At 43.2% G+C, this 18,112-nt stretch overlaps 2 protein-coding genes across 5 annotated transcripts in view; one reads left to right on the top strand and one right to left on the bottom strand.

Moving 5' to 3' along the window:
• Scaf11 (SR-related CTD-associated factor 11) overlaps positions 1-15,578 on the bottom strand; it is a 49,291-nt gene extending 33,713 nt beyond the window's left edge. For 2 of the 4 annotated variants that reach the window (XM_011245736.2, XM_030248784.1), the window contains exons 1-2: positions 15,192-15,280; positions 1,100-1,181 (exon numbers count right to left, since the gene is read on the bottom strand). In XM_011245736.2, coding sequence (XP_011244038.1) covers positions 1,100-1,160 — 61 coding nt within the window. In that variant the 5' untranslated portion in view covers positions 1,161-1,181; positions 15,192-15,280. Of the gene's footprint in view, positions 1-1,099; positions 1,182-15,191 lie in introns of all 4 variants that reach the window. The other 2 variants (NM_028148.2, XM_006521430.3) reach the window with 2 other exon arrangements.
• Positions 6,499-17,836, top strand: Gm41408 (predicted gene, 41408). The gene is made up of 2 exons (XM_030248866.1): positions 6,499-6,604; positions 14,634-17,836. The coding sequence occupies exons 1-2, from the start codon at positions 6,499-6,501 to the stop codon at positions 15,497-15,499; spliced, it is 972 nt and encodes a 323-aa protein (XP_030104726.1). The 3' UTR covers positions 15,500-17,836.
• Positions 17,837-18,112: the final 276 nt, after the last annotated feature.

An 18,112-nucleotide genomic window follows, 5' to 3' on the forward strand; every position in this document is an offset into this window, starting at 1 on the left:
TGGTGGTGTGTGCCTTTAATTCCAGCACATGGATGGCAGAGGTAGGCAAGGCCAGTGTGGTCTACAGAGCAAGTTCCAGGACAGCCAAGACTATACAGAGAAATCCTGTTTTGAAAAACCAAAACAAGGAACAGTGTGGGGTCAACATGTATATTTGTAACACAGGAAGAGATATGCCAAATCTGTCTCTGTAGCAATTTAAATTCCTAACAATAAAGTAACCGACTTACACAAAAGTGTGTAAGCAAGCAATAGGAACTGTATAATTCAATACAACCTGGAGCCATCCCGGCTAGGAGGACAAATTAATCTAAGAGATCAGTATTAAGCCAAAACACTCAAATGAGCTCACATGGTTTCAGTATGAGTTTGGAATGAAGAAAATACAAATTCTATAAAGAATACCTGAGTTGGGCATTTAGGGTTTCAGATTAAATTTTACAAATACAAACTAATATTAGATACACACAAGGTACACAGACATGCAGTGCAAATAAAATACCCATATACATAAAATAAGCAAATAAATAAAAAAGATTAACTTTACAGGGAGAAGAAAATATTAATGCTATTATAATTTTAAAAAGGAAGAATGCTCAGTCAATAACATGCTTGCCAATTCCCAGAAAACACATTTTAAAAGCTGGTTAAGTAACGCATGCACGGAGGCTCCGGTGCTGAGAAGACAGAGACAGGCCAACTGCTGAAGCTTGCTGGCCAGCCGACTTGGAAACTCCCAGGCCAGTAAGAGACCCTGTCTCAAAACCAAAAGTGAATGGTGCCTAAGAACAACATCCCAACATCCAAGCTTCTCCTCTGGCCTACACACACATGTGTGTACACGTGCGCGCGCACACACACACACACACACACACACCTGCATACCTACATAGGAACACACACACAACCCAGAAATTCCAACAACAAAAAACAAAACAAAACAAAACAAAATCAACAATTCAAGTAAAAATTTTCAATGAAAACATGAAGGAAAAGTGTGTAATTCTTATGTCATTTATTTCAGAATATAAAAAAAGACAGAAAACTTTAGAAACCTTAATTTTAAAGTCTAGTGACACTATTTGACATTTAACATTACCTTCCATGTCGTCACACTCCTGATCACCCACATTCTGATTATATACAGATTTCTTCTTCATCTCTCCTTGTGAAGGAATTTCCTATAGGATAAATCATAAGAGAATGTTCATGTTTGCCATCTCCCAATCATATGAATTTTAAAAGTTTTGAACCATAAGAAGCTACTTTATAAAGAATGAGCCAAACCCATCAGTTTGTGGACATCTCAGTACTCTTATTAAAATTATTTATTTAGCTATTATTGTTATGCTGTGGAGGGTGCAAGTCACGGCTCATGTGCGGAGGACAGCTGTGTAGAGCTTCTTCCGCCTTTTAGGGCTTTAGGGATTGAATTCAGGTTGTTAGGTGTGCTGCACGTGACTCTGATTAAGCCATTTCACCTACTCAATAATCCAGTACCCTTTCACAGTACTTACACATCAAGAAACAAAGGGTTGCCTAACTGACAAGACCTAGAATCACCTTGGAAACAAATCTCTCAATGTGTCAGACGAGGATTATCTAGATTAGCTTAAAGTGGGAAGATCACCCTAAATAAATGCGGGCAGCAGCATGCTCGGAATTACATAAAAGAGGATGCACTGATCCCGGCCTGCTGACTGTGGAATCCATGTGTGCAGCTGACCTCCCGCTCCTGCCACTTCACCTTCCAACACCGCGGTCCTATTTATCCCTTGAATTCCAAGGAAAAATATCCTCTTCCTTCAACTGCTTCTTCTCAGGTATTTTTTAACAAAAAACAAGAAAAGTATGTAACTAATGTAATAAGTTTTATATAATTATTAATTAGCAAGCTTAATAAATTCCACAACACAGACCTAAAACTATGGAAAAGAGATCAACTTAAAATGGAATTATCTGGTAAACTGCAGTTATGTGTAGAACTTAACAATATTCAAGAAACAAAATATGGAGAGATCTAAGATAGGTTCACAGAAAATCCCCATGTGGCGTCTATAAGCACATGCAACCTCCCCTGCTATGAACGTCCCACACCAGACAGTGTATTTGTCCCAATCAATGAACCTTACTTCATAGAGTATTATCACTCAAAGTCCATACTCTCTGAGTGTTGCACCCTCCAAGTGTTTTGACAAACGTAAGACTTTTAGTAACCACTTACAGCTGCTGTGTCTCAATAGCTTCAGTGCCCTACAACTCATCTATGTTCTTCCTATTCCTGCCTTCCCACTCCAAATCCCTGACAACAACTAGTCATCGTTTTAGCTGCCCCCATAGTTCTGCCTTTGCTACAACATCATCTGGTTAGAATCATAGCTTCTATCCTGTTTTCAGTTGTTTCTCTTAAGTACAAATGAATTGAGGCTCCCTTGTTCTGGCATGTAAGACACTGAGTGCCTATTTCACACCATGATCATGATCATATCCATCCTCCTCCACTCTGCCCTGGGGCTCCCCACTAAGCCCTGTGATCTCCCTAACAGCCTCTTCTGGCTTTCTATCTACCCCACCTTTTCTAAACCCAGATGAGTGAAAACACGTGGCACTTGCCTGAACCTGGCTTTTCTCAGTTAACATGATTTCCAGTTCCATCCATTTTTCCTGAAAATGCCATAATTCCATTTTTCTGTTACCATCACCTACATTTCAAAGTCAAATATAAAGACCTTGAATGTTATTTTTTAAATCAGTAAGTCCTTAATGCTTATGATGTTCCCTGAAGAGAAATATTATATGTATAGAAAGGAATTTACATTTAGCAGATTAAGCCTTATGTCTATTAGAAACAAACAAAAAAGACCACTGAGATGTTACATGCTTATTTCCAACCAACCAACCACCATGCACATACACATATACACACACATACATGCACATACACATACATGCACATGACACACACACACACACACACACACAAACCTATAGGCCCACAAATCACAATCAAGAGCAGTATAGCCTCATATCTGGCAAGCAAAAGAACTATGGATAGCAGCATATGAAGTTCAAACTTAAAGGTTCTTTGGAAAGTTAGCTGTGTTGGATGGTGTTTTTCTGGAGCAAACATGTGAAGGAGTGTTTTCCTAAAGCAGACAGGTGAAAGGCTAAGGCAGACTCATGAAGGAACACTTCGCTGAAGCAAACATGGGAGAGAGGATGCTCTGCTAAAGCAAGCACGTGAAAGGATATGTGATGATGGATTCTTTTCTAATGACACACATGTATTGGTCCACCTTACATTATGTAGTTGAGCTCTATTTGTCAGGATGAGAGACAGACAGACACAGAGAGTGAGAGAGACACGCAGAGAGAGAAAAGGCCAAAAAACTTCTGGTGGTAGACTCTGGCCAATTGGCAGAGTGCTGTCAGCTGAGACAAACTCAGTGGACTTTTGCTAAGTCCAACTCCAGTGTTGAGGCAAAATACTTGCTGAGGCAAGATATGTGGAGGACACCCGATGTTTTGAGAGTATAAACAGGACTCCACGGAGTGATGGAGAGAAAGCTCGGCTTGTTGGTACAACTTAGCTGTGCAACTCTTGTTGGTCTCGCATCTTTGCTGAGATAGGTACAGCCCAGAACTTCTCCTGGTGTTCTTCCAGGTCCCTCCTGCTGACTCATGCTGACAGCCTGGCTGTCTCTGCTAGGTAGTGCCACCACTGCTGATTCATACTTGCTGTCCTGACTCTACCAAACTAGACTGACGGTGTATCCATGAAGTGTCTGCAAACTAGACTGACGGTGTAGCCATGAAGGGTCTGCAATCTAGACTGATGGTGTATCCATGAAGTGTGCAAATGGACTGAGCTGACACTGCTGACCTGTGAACTGATCTGCTGATTTCCAGACAACACAGATGGGAGTTGCTATAAAGAACCTTTCTAAACATTTCTAAACACGCTCCAACCCATCCTTTCTTTTCCTCTACCTCTGGTGGGTAGTGGACTACAGTAAGGGAGGTTAAAGCATTTAAGAATCGTCATTAAAATAAGTTTTGAAAAACTTAAAGTTACTGGTATAGGAGTAGATCTGGTGATTTGTGTTGTTGCTGTCCTTAAATCCTTCTCTAACCAAAACAGGACAATGAACAACTAAATGGTAATTCCTCCCACTCTACCAACCTTAAAAAGAATGGAAAAAGGACACAGAAAATAAACAAATCCATTAGTGCTGCAAAATTAATGAAAACAAATAAAATTAATGATCAAATATAATTATCATAAAGAATGAGAATCTATAATAAGAAAATGCTCAACATACTGTTTCTGAATGGCACTTTTACTTTTTAAACAAAACTTGGGTAATCTTGTATTAGGAAAAAAAAACCAATACACTAATAGGTTATTTTTTGCAAAGTCCAACACATATCATAAAGTTTTTAGAAATCACAAAATATTGAGATTCTCTACTAAATGTAATCTTACTATCAATATTACAAATTATAAATGGGGTTCTCAAATTATCTAACTGGTCAGACAGTCTGCTATATTCATTATGACTCCTATAGCCTTCAATAAAAAATGAAATGGAATATTTTTTTTTTTTTTTTTTTAAAGATTTATTTATTGATTATATGTAAGTACACTGTAGCTGTCTTCAGACACTCTAGAAGAGTGTCTTCAGACACTCTAGAAGAGGGAGTCAGATCTTGTTGGGGATGGTTGTGAGCCACCATGTGGTTGCTGGGATTCGAACTCTGGACCTTCGGAAGAGCAGTCGGGTGCTCTTACCCACTGAGCCATCTCGCCAGCCCCGAAATGGAATATTTGACATGGTAAGATATGTCAATAAAATATGTTAACAGCAAGAGGAACAGGAGAGAAAAGTAAAAGCCGATGAATTCATTCCTAGAACAAAATATTCTAAATAATGGGATTATTCAAAAACATTCTACAAATCTATGCTAAAATAATAGCCCATAGATTAATTCAAGTTCCTTAAAGGTGTATCAAAGCAAGCCCTACACAAATAGTCCCTCCCTTAAAGTTCAGAAATCCACACCCCACAAATCAGAACTACCTTTCTTTTTTATTTTTTTGAGATGGGGCTTTGCTATGTCAACCTTTTCAACCAATGAAACAAAAACCTAGACCCCCTCCTGTAAAAGAAACTCGATCTTTTACCCTACACAAAATCATCTCAAAATGGATCAAGAATCAAAACGGACCTTAATACAAAAGGGTCTCAGCCCTCCTAACGCTGCAGCCTTTAACACAGTTTCCTCATCTTGCAGTGACACCCAACAATAAAGTTACTTTTGTTGCTACTTTATCTAACATGCAAGGAATCTGATATACAGGTCATCTGACTCCCAATGGGGTTGTGACCCACAGGCTGAGACATGGGCAAGGATTGCTATGAAAATTCCTCCAACATCACTAGAAATAAATTTGGTAAACAGATCGCACGTAAGAAGTGTCTGCACAGCAAAGGAAACAATCACTGAAATAAAAACAAAGCCTCCAGGATAGAGGGGAAAGAAATCTTTGCCAACTACATGGCAGATTTCATCCAGGATATATACATGGCGGATTTCATCCAGGTTCATTTCTGGGTCTTCAATTCTATTCCATTGATCTACCTGTCTGTCGCTGTACCAGTACCATGCATAATCAGCTACCAAATGCAGACACTATTGTATTTGCCAGCAAGATTTTGCTGAAAGGACCCTGATATAGCTGCCTCTTGTGAGGCTATGCCAGTGCCTGGTAAATACAGAAGTGGATGCTCACAGTCAGCTATAGGATGAAACACAGGGTCCCCAATGGAGGAGCTAGAGAAAGTACTCAAGGAGCTGAAGGGGTCTGCAACCCTATAGGTGGAACAACAATATGAACTAATCAGTACCCCCCCAGAGCTCCTGTCTCTAGCTGCATATATAGCAGAAGATGGCCTAGTCGGCCATCATTGGGGAAGAGTGGCCTCTTGGTCTTGCAAACTTTATATGCCCTAGTACAGGGGAATGTCAGGGCCAAGAAGTGGTAGTGGGTGGGTAGGGGAGCAGGGCGGGGGAGGGTCTGGGGGACTTTGGGGATAGCATTTGAAATGTAAATGAAGAAAATATCTAATAAAAATTAAGAAAAAAAAAGTGTCTCGGCCACGGTGACGCATGCATGCAGGCATGGGCCTGGGAGGGCCACGCAGGGCAGCTTCTTGGTTGGTATGACCCAACCGTTGGTCTAGGGTGAGGGTCTACATTGTGAGGTTTTGCCTTCAAGATGGCTAGCAGAGCTGAGAAGAAGCAAAAGTGGGTGGCCCCAGGAGCTGCCGAGGCTTCCCAGCTCTGTTGTTCAGGAGCCAGAGCTTGAGTCCATCAAGGAGGAGTCTGAGCAAAAACCAGAGGAACCTGAAGTAATGGACACTTCGATGGACGTGAAGGCCCTCTTCCTCTCAATGAGCTATGTAGACAGGTGCTGTGTAGACGGGGGAGCACGACATGGTTCTGTCACACTTTGTCCAGGCTCCCACGGCGCCTGCCCTCATCATCTTCATTGAGCCCATCCATGGTTGGGCTGACACTGGAGCTGGGCACACCTGTGCAGGTGAGGTGGGTGCCCTGCTTTCCAGGCAACCCTTCCTGGAGCTGCAAGTGCTGCATCTCTCTCGAATCCTGAGTCAATTCCTGTGCCCAAGGCTCATGGAACCCCACCGTGCAGGCATCACTCTACTGGGAAGCAGATGTACAGAAAAAGATGGTGAGATGAGGCAGGGAGATCTGGGTAAGGAAAGGCAAACGGAGGCAGTTCAGTAAAGATCAGCAGTGGAGTGTGGGTGATAGGACCACCTTTGTACAGTAAAAACTTCCCTTAATATGTATCATATGTAAGCACAAGCACACGTGCATGCCTTGGCATGTGTGTGGAGGGCAAAGGACAACATGTAGAAGGCTCAGGCCCACAGGCATGGTGGCCAGCACCTCTGCCTATTGAGCTATCTCACTACCTACTTGGCCATCTCACTGGCTCTGATTCTTCTATTTCCTTCTGTATATCTGAAACATTTAAAAATAAAATGTTGGTTGACTCTAGCTGCATATATATCAAAAGATGGCCTAGTCGGCCATCACTGGAAAGAGAGGCCCATTGGACTTGCAAACTTTATATGCCCCAGTACAGGGGAACACCAGGGCCAAAAAGGGGGAGTGGGTGGGCAGGGGAGTGGGGGTGGGTGGATATGGGGGACTTTTGGTATAGCATTGGAAATGTAAATGAGCTAAATACCTAATAAAAAATGGAAAAAAAAATGTTGGGAAAGTTAAAAAAAAAAAAAGCATAGGTCTCTTTTTATAAAATATGGAAAAACATGCCACCAGACAATAATCAAGAAAGCTGGAGTAGCTTTGTTATTAATATGAAATGTATTTTAAACTTGCTTAAAAGCTTATTTATATTGGCTTCCCTAATAATTTCAACTTTACTATTTCTATGGCAGTTTTAAGACTTTTTAAATATGTATGGATGTTTTGCCTTGTTTAAGTCTGGGCACACGTGGGTGCTGGGAATTGAACCCAGGTCCTCTGAAAAAGCAGCCAGTGCTTAAGAGCTCAGTCATCTCTCCTGCCATCTGTAACAGTTTTGAAGCAATAAAGACAATTACTGTTTCATATATCTTATTCATATTATATTATTGTCTAATTAAGTGTTCCTACAGAAATACAGTACTGCACTGAAGTCACCCTACCTAAAAAGTTCTTTCCAATAAAGCTTTCAAGTGAATAATAGCTTTCAATTTTTCTTGAAATTAGTAACATTATTATTAGTTATTCTCCACTAGAACACTAGCGTTACAAAATGTTTTCTTACAAGTTATCAGGCATACAATAGAGCTGCAACTATATTTACAATAGAATACCATATATAATTTGAGAGATTTATTGCTCTGGGAATTTTCAAAACATGTTATCTTAATAATGTTTTCATTTATTTTATTTCTTTTATACTGTGTTCGAACATAGAGCCTGTCATAGGATATAAGGACAATGTAAATTAAGGTACTGTACCCTTTCCTATACACAGTTGGAGAAATAAAATACAGAAAATGAACAAAACTGCACATGCAAAGTGCCAAATGTTTGATACAGATAAGAAGTGTCTAAGAAATCCAGAAGGGAGTAACTACTGACTAATTACAGTAAAGAAAAAAACTGTTTAAAAACATTTTCAGGGCTAATTCACTCAAATTTGCTTAAGAAGGGAATAAGTCTGGGCCAGAAGAGACAGACAGACAGACAGACAGACAGAGAATGAAGAGTACTGGTTTCTGGATGACAGTAAGAGAGCCTGATTAATACTAAGCTCGATTTAATAATATAAGAATCATGCTTTGTCCTATACCTAACAGTCAATGGAAATACTACCAACACTAGTCTTTAAAAGTCTGCATTAATGAATGCAGTGGTTCGCAACCACTGCTAGGAGGACCCTTGGATACAGTTCATGTTTAGTGACCCGCAGCCATAGTATTACTTCATTACCACATCATAACTGTAACTCTGCCACGGTTATAAATCGTAATGTAAGTATCTGATGTGCAGGCTATCTGGTATGTGACAACCTGCCCTCAAAGAAGTCACGACCCACAGGTTGAAAACGGTTGCAATGAGCGGTAAGCTAAGTACTCGCCTTACAAGCGACCTGAGCTTGATTCTCAGATTCGTGTGCTGAGTGAGTGAACTGCATTAAGCAAGAACTATTTTGAAGGTTTCTAAGGGTTCTTTCCCCTGGCATTAAACACAAACATAACGCCCTTTCCCATATGGTTAAGTCCTTATGCTTTGTCTGCTCACAGTTGAAAGTTCAGAACATATACCACAAGATACTTTTTAAGTAAAAGACAGTAAAAGTCTAAGCTCACTCACTGTTGGGGGAAAGAAAAAAGACTTGTGGAACTAGTTCCTGGTATACAAGATCCCCAACCTTTTCTTCTCTTATTCTCTATCTCACATTCAACACCCATACATCCCAACTCACCCCCAAATAGTAAGTTCTCAACATACTCAAAGCAACTGAAAAGGGGGGCTGGAGAGATGGCTCAGCTGTTAAGAGCACTGACTGCTCTTGCAGAGGTCATGAGTTCAAATCCCAGCAACCGCATGGTGGCTCACAACCACCTGTAAATCTGATGCCCTCTACTGGTGTGTCTGAAGATAGCTACAGTGTACTTATATATAATAAATAAATAAAATCTTTTAAAAAAAAAAGGCAACTGAAAAGAAAGGCTAACAGAAACTGCACTAAAGAACTCTTTCACTGACCAGATTTGAACAAGATAAATAAGTATCAAGTTGGTTAACAATCTTTAATCTCAGAATACTTTAATCTCAGAATACTTTCCTACAAAGTATTAGTTACTAAGACCTTAAGATTTTTCTAGGTTAACAGTCTAAAAAGACATTAGAATGAAATGGAAACCAGAATGCTTTTGTTACAAAATTAATAAGGAAATTGGTAAAACAATGAGGTCTGATAGTGGTACTATACCAAGATTAATTAATTATTTGACTTTGAAACCTACATTTTAATTACATAATAGAACTGGGTGCTATTAATCCCAGCACTTGGGAGACAGAGGCAGGTGGATTTTCTATGAGTTTGAGCTTGGTCTAGTGAGTTCCAGGATAGCCAGAGCTACACAGTGAGACCCTGCTTTGAGAAAACAAAAACAAATAACAACAACAACAACAACAACAACAACAGAACAGATGATAACAGAACATTTGAGATGATAAGACTGCATCTGCAACTGAATCAAATGGTTCAGATTTTAAAAATGCTTAGACTTACAACTCTTCTAAAGTTTGCGATTAAGTAACCTACAAAACATAGAACACCTAAAAGCCCTAAGTAATCGAAGCACGTTTAAAACAGAGCAATGGCTCTCAACCTGTGGGTCATAACCCTTTCAGCAAACCTCTATCTCCAAAAAACATTTATATAACAACTCATAATAGAAGCAACAAAGACAATTTTATGTTTTGGGGTCACCACAACATGAGAAACTATTAAAGGGTCACAGCATTAGAAAGCCAAAACAACAACAACAACAAAAAAAAACCATTTTAGAGTAAACATTTTCCCTTTGAGGGGTAGGGGTTGGGGGACTAGAAAGAGAATCATTATACCTGTTAAACAATGCTCCACCACTGAACTAAATCACCAACCCCTTCACTTCTACTTGTTATAAGACATTTCATATTTAGGAGATTCTCAATGACTTCTTCTATTACCACCAAGGTTCAGTCAGGTAACCATAGGTAACCACACTCTCTAGTTCCCCAATTACACCAGCCAGATTTCTTCTTGTTATCAGCAATGGAGATAGACACAGTATTTCCATCACAGAAATGTCTAGTGGACAGCAATGCTCTAACGGCTGGAAGGACAACTGACATCATGCCTATCTATGAGCCAACATTAGATGACCCTACATATAGCTCTGAAGCAGAGACTCTATCACTTAGATCAGTTAACTGCTCTAGAGGCTCAGGCCATTTCTGTAAAACAGACTAATTATCTACTACCACAAAGCTGCTGCAAGGAAAGGTAACGCATCTGCAGCACACTGGCTGGCAGCAATCACTAAGGAACATCACGTGTCTTCTATACTCTGGGTTAATCATTGTTTAAACTGATTTCAGCACTTTTAGAACTGGTCAAGCAATTACACAAACACCAATTTGGAAAAAAAAATTAAGGTCCTCCTTGGTCAATAAACCAACGTGTTTCATACTGTTCTATCTAACAAAAGTGTAATTCTTACCCAGTGTACATCCACATCCGACCTTACTAACTACACTCCCCTTGAGACACTGTGGCTTCTGTAACACCATATTCCACTCGGGCTCCTCTGACCTTCACAGTGTTCTCTGGGAGCTCACATTCTTCCAGTAAACTTTTTAAGGCCACTGTGTTTCCATTCTAGGGCATTTCCATTTTTCTTCCTAGTAATATTCCCTCCCAGGGCAATTTCACCCATATCTATTGTTTCAATGAATTGCATCTCCCCTGACTACTGCTAAAGCCCCCACACACATCTTCCCATGCACACTAGGATTGCCTCTCCTTCAAGACCTAGCACCAGAATGCTGGTTGTGTCTGTCCTACCACACCATGTATCCAACACAGCTTCTAAACGGACTTTAAGAAACAAAAAACCAAAAAGACAGGTTACAACACTTTGCTTTTAGCTAAGTACTCTAGGATTTCTATGTTTCCACAAATGACAGATTTAAGGCCATAAATTGCCACTCTTCTTTTTAAAAGGACTCCTAGGCTAGAGGGGTAGCTTGGCAGTAAAAACAAGACAAAACAAAACAAAACCACTTGTTCAATGAGAACCAGTGTTTGGACCCCAGCGGTCACGTGGCTCACAACCACCTGTTGTGTAACAGAAGTTGTGGCCTCTGCAGGCACCTAAGTGCACATGTGAACAGACACTCAAGAGATATATACATGTGTGCACACATTAAAAAAAAATGTGGATTGTATGTAAACATGGTCTATATGCATGAATGTAAATAATTTGGCAAATTATTCAAGAGACTTAATAAACATTAAAAACCTATAAGAACCTTACAAAAACTATAAAACTAGCTTTAATAGTTATAACAGGAAACGTGAATCCACGAAATAGTTGTCATTTACCTACTACAATGCTATGCACTGTTCAAATTGTTAGGAGTAAAACATTGACAAAATGACAAACCCTGGGCCAGTGAGATGACTCAGCAGGTAAAGGCACTTCATACAAAGCCTGGTGATTTAGTCGGGTCCCTAAGGTCCACAGGAGAACACACTTTACCAAGTTGTCCTCTGAACTCCAGCCATTGCACATACACTTGCAATGTAAAGAAAAAGCTAAGACAAAACCTGTTCCCATGGAAGTTGCATTAGACTGAAGAAACATAATAAACGTGTTAGATTAACAGCAGTATGTCAAAAAGAGATAAAATGCTGTGGGGGGAAAACGGACATAAAATTGAATAGGAAGGGTGGCAGATGGGGATGCTGCTTCAGATGCAAGAGTCAGAGAACACCTTGGTAGCCCTGGAGAAACGTGGTTGGAGAAAAGGGAAGAAGATGGGGTCAGAGAAGAAATCTAAGTAACTTCAGAGCTATGGAAAGGCCACAGTGATCTCCTGGGACTGAGAAAGAAAGCCATTTGGGAAGGTAAGTAACACAAGCTAATACAAAAGGTTCATTCTGGCTTAAGAGTGTTAAAGACTGTGGGTTAACAAAGATAAATGGTGTTGTCATGTTTGTCTTATTAGGAAGTTATTTTCCAAGCAAGAGAGGATGGTGTTTTAAAATTCTCACACTGAAATTTTATTGTGTCATAACTTTAATTTCTAAAAAGGGACAAGTCAAAGGTAATTCTTAGGAATAAAATTCAAAATATATTTTTCAATTAATGTATTACTATTGTGCTAGGGGTAGGGGTGTACAACATGGCACACATACTGAGGCCAGAGAACAACTTCCATCTTTGTATGAGTTCCAGAGATTGGACGCTCAGGTGGCCTTTACCCAGTGAACCATCTCAGGCCCACAAAAGCCCCTACTACTAGACCATGGTACTGGCTATTTTACCTCTAGACTCTTCCGCTTACTACAGTCACCACTGCCCAGATGTGAAACAAAGTGCAAGGTGAGGAACAGAATTTTAAGAATTTGGGTTTGGAGACTAGAAAGATGGCTCAGCAGTTAAGAACACTTGCTGCTCTTTGAGAAAATCAGGACTCAGTTCCCAATACCTACGTCTCGTGGTTCACAACTGTCGGCTACTCTAGCTCCAGGAGATCACACACCTTTTTCTGGCCTCCAAGGATAAATATAAGTAAATAAACAAGGTAAATGTTTAAAAAACAAATGACCTGGGTTTTAAAGCTAGTACAACTGTAATTCCCAGCACTTGCGAGACAGAGGCAGGAGGATCACAAGTTCAAGGCCACCATGAGCTATCTGATGTATAAAACTCATCTGGCCTGGCAGCGGTGGTGCACACCTTTGATTCCAGAACTTGGGAGGCAGAGGCAGGTGGACTTCTGAGTTCGAGGCCAGCCTGTTCTACACCTCATCTGTTTTTCAGTAGACAAGGTAAGACAAAACACCACTTACATCCCTAAAAGACAAGAGCAGAAGCTGGGAAGCACAGTGCACATTATTTTATAACTAGCTTGTGTTACTTTGAGGCACACTGCCCTCTTAGAATGGTGGTTTACAACTATCTTGCATTAAAGTACCTAAAATGTGCAGGCTGATGGGTAGTTACCATTATACTTCATTACTAAAGGTATATGTCAGGGATGACAGCAGGTTAGGTAAGTTTTCATGAAAACCGCTCGTAAACTATCCGTGCTCCAGGAAGATGGGAAAATTGGGAATACCCAATAGAAGGCCCAGAACCACGTGAGGGACTTCCAGGAAGAAAACTCTTAAAAGTTTTCTCTTAAAAATTAAGTAATTTACACTTTCTTTTGTATTTTTCTCCTTTGTCATGTTGAAGGCTGCCTTTGCAGTATATTTACAGAAGGGCAAAGAAAAAACTATTAGCTAAAGTGAAGCTACAGTAGGAACTGCTAATCTTTGAAACTCTGACCACAAGAGGGGCAATGGTGGCACACACCTTTAATCCCAACACTCTAGAGGCAGAGGCAGGCGGATTTCTGAGTCTGAGGCCAGCCTGATCTACAGAGCGGATCCAGGATGGATAGGGCTACACAGAGAAACCCTGTCTTGATAAACAATGAAGAAGAAGAAGAAGAAAAAAATGACTGCATAAACAAAACGCAAATTAATTCATATCTAAAGATATTTTCAATTTTTCTTTTTTGTCTATTTGGGCAAAAAATAAAAAATAAACCAACAATAACAACAAGAAAACTACTTTTTCCTTCTGTTTTAAATAATAATAAAATGGTTAAGCCAAGTGCCAAAGCAGAGGGGGAGGTGGGGGTGGAAACATGGTGTGGAGAGACAGAATTACCCAATAAAATTTTATTAAAAATACCGGTTAAATGAAAGGGCTAAGAATCTATTGCCTTCACTGTTGTGGGGCTGCGGCAAATAAATCATACATGAGTTATCTTTTCCTTGAAAAATGAAAAAAAACGTACTTATTGATATACTTTCCCCAAAATTCAGAGAAAACTGCCCAAACTGGGGGAAATTTGAATACTACCATATCTTAGTCAAGGCATACTAAAAAACTTTCTCGTCAGTTTTCGTTAGTTCGCTGCTAGTATATAAGGATGGTAGCCAAAATGTAATCCAAAATGAATGAGAAGCAGCCGCGGTTTTACGTAGTACGATCAGCATGTAAAACTTGCATTCTGTATTGTTTACTACCTCACACACGCAGATGATTAGCCGGACTACCGGAATACGATACTGTACAGATCAACGCATGGGGAGTGTAGGTCACCATTTCAATCTGGGACTGTTGCCCTCAATTGCAACCAGGTGTCTTTTAAATTAAATTCTTCGAGATCCGTGCGGAAGACGAGCGTGCATTGGCCAATCTTCTAATCGGTACTCAGTCCCCGGCTCTAAGGCGGGGTTGAGCGGGGCTGAGTTTCGATCTCCCGGCCGGTTGGACCGCGGGCAGCCCGGGCAGCGGGTTTTAAAAACGACGGCGGGGGTGGGGAGGCGGCCGCCGAGGGAGGGAGGGAGAGGCCGAGGCCAGGCGCCGGCCAGCGCTTCCTCGTTCAGGCGCCGGGGAGGTCACAGCCTAGTGAAGTTTGGTTTCACAAGCGGGACCCGGAGGCTCGGGGACGAACGCGAACTCCACGGGAAAGCGGGCCAGCCTGGGAGCGCCCGGAAGCACGGCCGACACGTTCCCACTGCGGGTGGGGGAGCTGCGGGCCGGGCCTGGAGCCCCTTCCTGCCTCGGCCGAGGCCCCGCAGCCCGCGCCGCCCCGCTCTGCTCCTAGGCCCCGCGCGCGCCCAAACTGGACCTCCGCCCCGCGCCGCCCGGGGCCGCGGCTCCCAACTTTGCTCGCAGCGAAAGACACCGCCCGAGCCGCGCGCGAGCCCCAAACTTTGCCCGCCCGCCCGGCCCGCGCCCCCGCCGCGCCGCGCTGCGCTGCGCCCCGGGGCGCCTCGTCCGCTCTCTCCGGCCCGCCGTGTTTACCTGAGGCCGAGGTCCCGCGGCCGCGCCGGCGCAGGAGGCCCGGTCTCCGTCAGTCCGCCGCTAAGTTCTGCACCATGGACTCCTCCGGCCGCTCGGAAGCGCGCGCGGCCCGCGGGCTGGCTCGGACGGCCGGGTCGGGAGCACGCAGGCAGCCACGCAGCAGGAGACCCGGGCAGGCGGCGCTAGCTCCGCGCCGCTTGCGCCACCGCCGCTCCCCTCCCCCGCCGTGTCTGGCGGCTCCCTCCCTTTCTCCCTCCCTCCTTCCGCGGGGCTCAGCCGCGCCGCCACAGGTCGGCGCACTGTGGTGACGACGCGGGCGGGCGGGCGGGCGGGCGGCTGGACCCGCCGCACGCTACCTGCTCGCGGGCGCTGCCGTACTCCCCCGGACCTCCAGGGGGCGCCCGCGAGCCGCGACGGACGGACGGACGTGGTGGGCGGGGCACGCCGCCCGGCTGGAGAGCGGGAGCTCCGGCGTCTGCGAGTGGCCGGGGCTTCTGGGAAACATTCTTCTTGCCCCGCCCTCTTGCCGCTCGGAGCGCTACGCGCACGCGCCGTGCTCAGTCCTCGCTCCACCCCTTTCCCCCTCATCCCCACCCCCGCCCCTGCGCCCTGGCCGCGCTCTCTCTGGTCGTGGCCTTTCCTGGCAGGCTCCGTGGGCGACAATAAAGATGTTTTGGAGAGACTGCAGTCCCGAGAAGAACTCGTGCGTAGTTGGCACGGATGAAGTACTCCGCCCGCTGCACGTGCGCGGCGGCCTGCCAGCCCGGGACACACTCCCACGCCCTAAGCCCGCGTCCCCGAGGCTAGCCGAGCCTGGCTGGCTTTAAGTGCTTCCACTTTCAGTCACTCTGCGATGTCCTCCTGCCCTGCAGCGCCCTCGGATCTTTTGTTTCACCTCGGAGGTGTCTTTACAGGCTTTTCGTCAGGCGCTGGCTTTTTCACCCCCTGCTCCACGCTCTAGCTTTTCCTAGTTGTCCTCTTGCAATCCACGCTGTCGCCTGGCCACCCCAACCCAGGCTGTTCCCTCCCTACCTCCAGCCCAGCAGCGTCCCCTGCCCTCCTCTCTGATCCTGTCGCTTCCCTGGCATCTTCATCCTGTGCTACTTGGCTGTTCAGTGCCCGTCACGTCACACCGAAGTTTGGGATGATGTCTCGTTAAGCTCTTCACAGAGCCGAGCACCAGCAAGGGACTGGGTAAATAACCGCTTAGGAATGCAATGAATGGCAGCCTTGTCTCTCCCAGTGTCAGTGAGCTATCTTCATAGGTTTGGAAATGTGGTGTTCCTGTGTGCAAGTATTTCGCAGTGATTTAGAGGTGTTAAAATACTTTGTTCTGATGAAACAAGACTTTCTGAGGGACCTTTCTCTTGTAATGACGACGAATGAAGCTGGTGATTAAGAAAACCTAAAAACCTGTTGAAACTGTTGTGTGACAGAATCAAGTCAAAGGCACTGTTAACCATCCTGCAGAGATAAAGTTTAGCTTTCCTGTGTACACTCGGGGTCCAGAATTCACCCTAGAGAATTTTATCAGTAAGAGCAATTCCCGGTGAAGATGTGATATTCTTTTGTATGTATTTTATTTTGTTTTTAATGCAGAGTCTCACTGTGCAGACCGATCCTCAAACTCCACATCTCCTACTTCAAATTTATTGCTCTACCTTTTGTGTTCGCAACATTTAAAATTCACTCTGTAGCCATCGTGCTGGGTAACAGAGCACGAGAAAAGGCTCCTCCTGCCTAACTGCCCTTTGACCACCTCCCGCCCCCATCCACCTCCCCCTCCACACACACAATACTTACCTAACAGAAACGAAGGTGCATTGTAATATAGGCTGTTTCTTGTTCCCCAAGAGAGAGACCCTGCCTATTTCTATATATGGTGTTCTCCTCTTTACTGTGTTTGCATGATAAGAATGTGTTTTGTTTCCTTTTTTTTTTTTTAAATTTATCAGAGAGGGTAAATATAAAACAGATGGATAATGTCGATGGCATACCTGTTAATACTTTAGACTCATTTATAATCATAAACAAGTGAGGGCTAGGGAGGTGGCTCATTAAGTGCTTACCACACAAGCATGAGGACCTGAGGTTGACTCCCCAGAACCCACAGAAAGTTGGGCACCATAGCAGGCATCCGTAATTCCAGGGCTTTCACGGAGAGACAACAGGAGAGACCTCTGAAGCTAGCCTGCTGTCAGAGACAACAGACCCTACCTGTAGAGTGTAGAAGGCAAGAATTGATACCCAAGGTTGTCCTCTGACCCCACTTGTGCACTGTGGGACACACACTTTCACGAGTACACCACAACAGAGAAGTACCCCATGAACAAACATGTACATACAGAGAGCATTTTAGTTTATTTTTTATGTATATGGGTATTTTGCTTACATGTATGTCTGCACCACATTCTTGCAGTGCCCATGGAGGCCAGAAGAGGAAGACAAGGTGTCTGGGGCTGGACTTCCAGGTGGAGTTATGAACCAGGTTGTTGTTGCTGATACTCAAACCTAGCTCATCTGGAAGAGAAATGCTAATAACTGACCTGAACTATCTCTCCAGTCTCCCTCCCCCTCCCCCCCAAAAGAGATTTGCTAAGATCTACAAATGGTGCACATAAAAATACCTTCATTGAAATTCTCAATTGTGTTGCAGTTTCTCGGGCAACCATCCTTTCACAGTGTGATAGAAACCCATAGCATTGAAAAACCAAAAACAAACAAACAAACCCATAGCAGCAGCTTTGAAAATGAAAGGTGATCGGTCAATGTATACATTTTTATGGGTTCATCAGAAATAATTGCTATAATCTGTCTTTTATGAATGTAACACAAAACAAAATTCACATTAAGAGAAGAAGAAAAAAGAAATCATGGAATAAAGACCTTGGGTTACTTAACCCCTTGGCAGTTTTAAACAA

This window comes from Mus musculus, chromosome 15 (genome assembly GCF_000001635.26).
Source record: "Mus musculus strain C57BL/6J chromosome 15, GRCm38.p6 C57BL/6J".
NCBI lineage: Eukaryota > Metazoa > Chordata > Mammalia > Rodentia > Muridae > Mus > Mus musculus.

What these genes read in the sequence shown, in the direction of transcription:
- Gm41408 (XM_030248866.1), top strand. Translation starts at nt 6,499, where the DNA reads ATGGTTCTGTCACACTTTGTCCAGGCTCCCACGGCGCCTGCCCTCATC. An exon ending in AGCTGGGCACACCTGTGCAG is followed by an intron (nt 6,605 to 14,633) that starts GTGAGGTGGGTG and finishes AGCGGGGCTGAG; the next exon opens with TTTCGATCTCCCGGCCGGTT.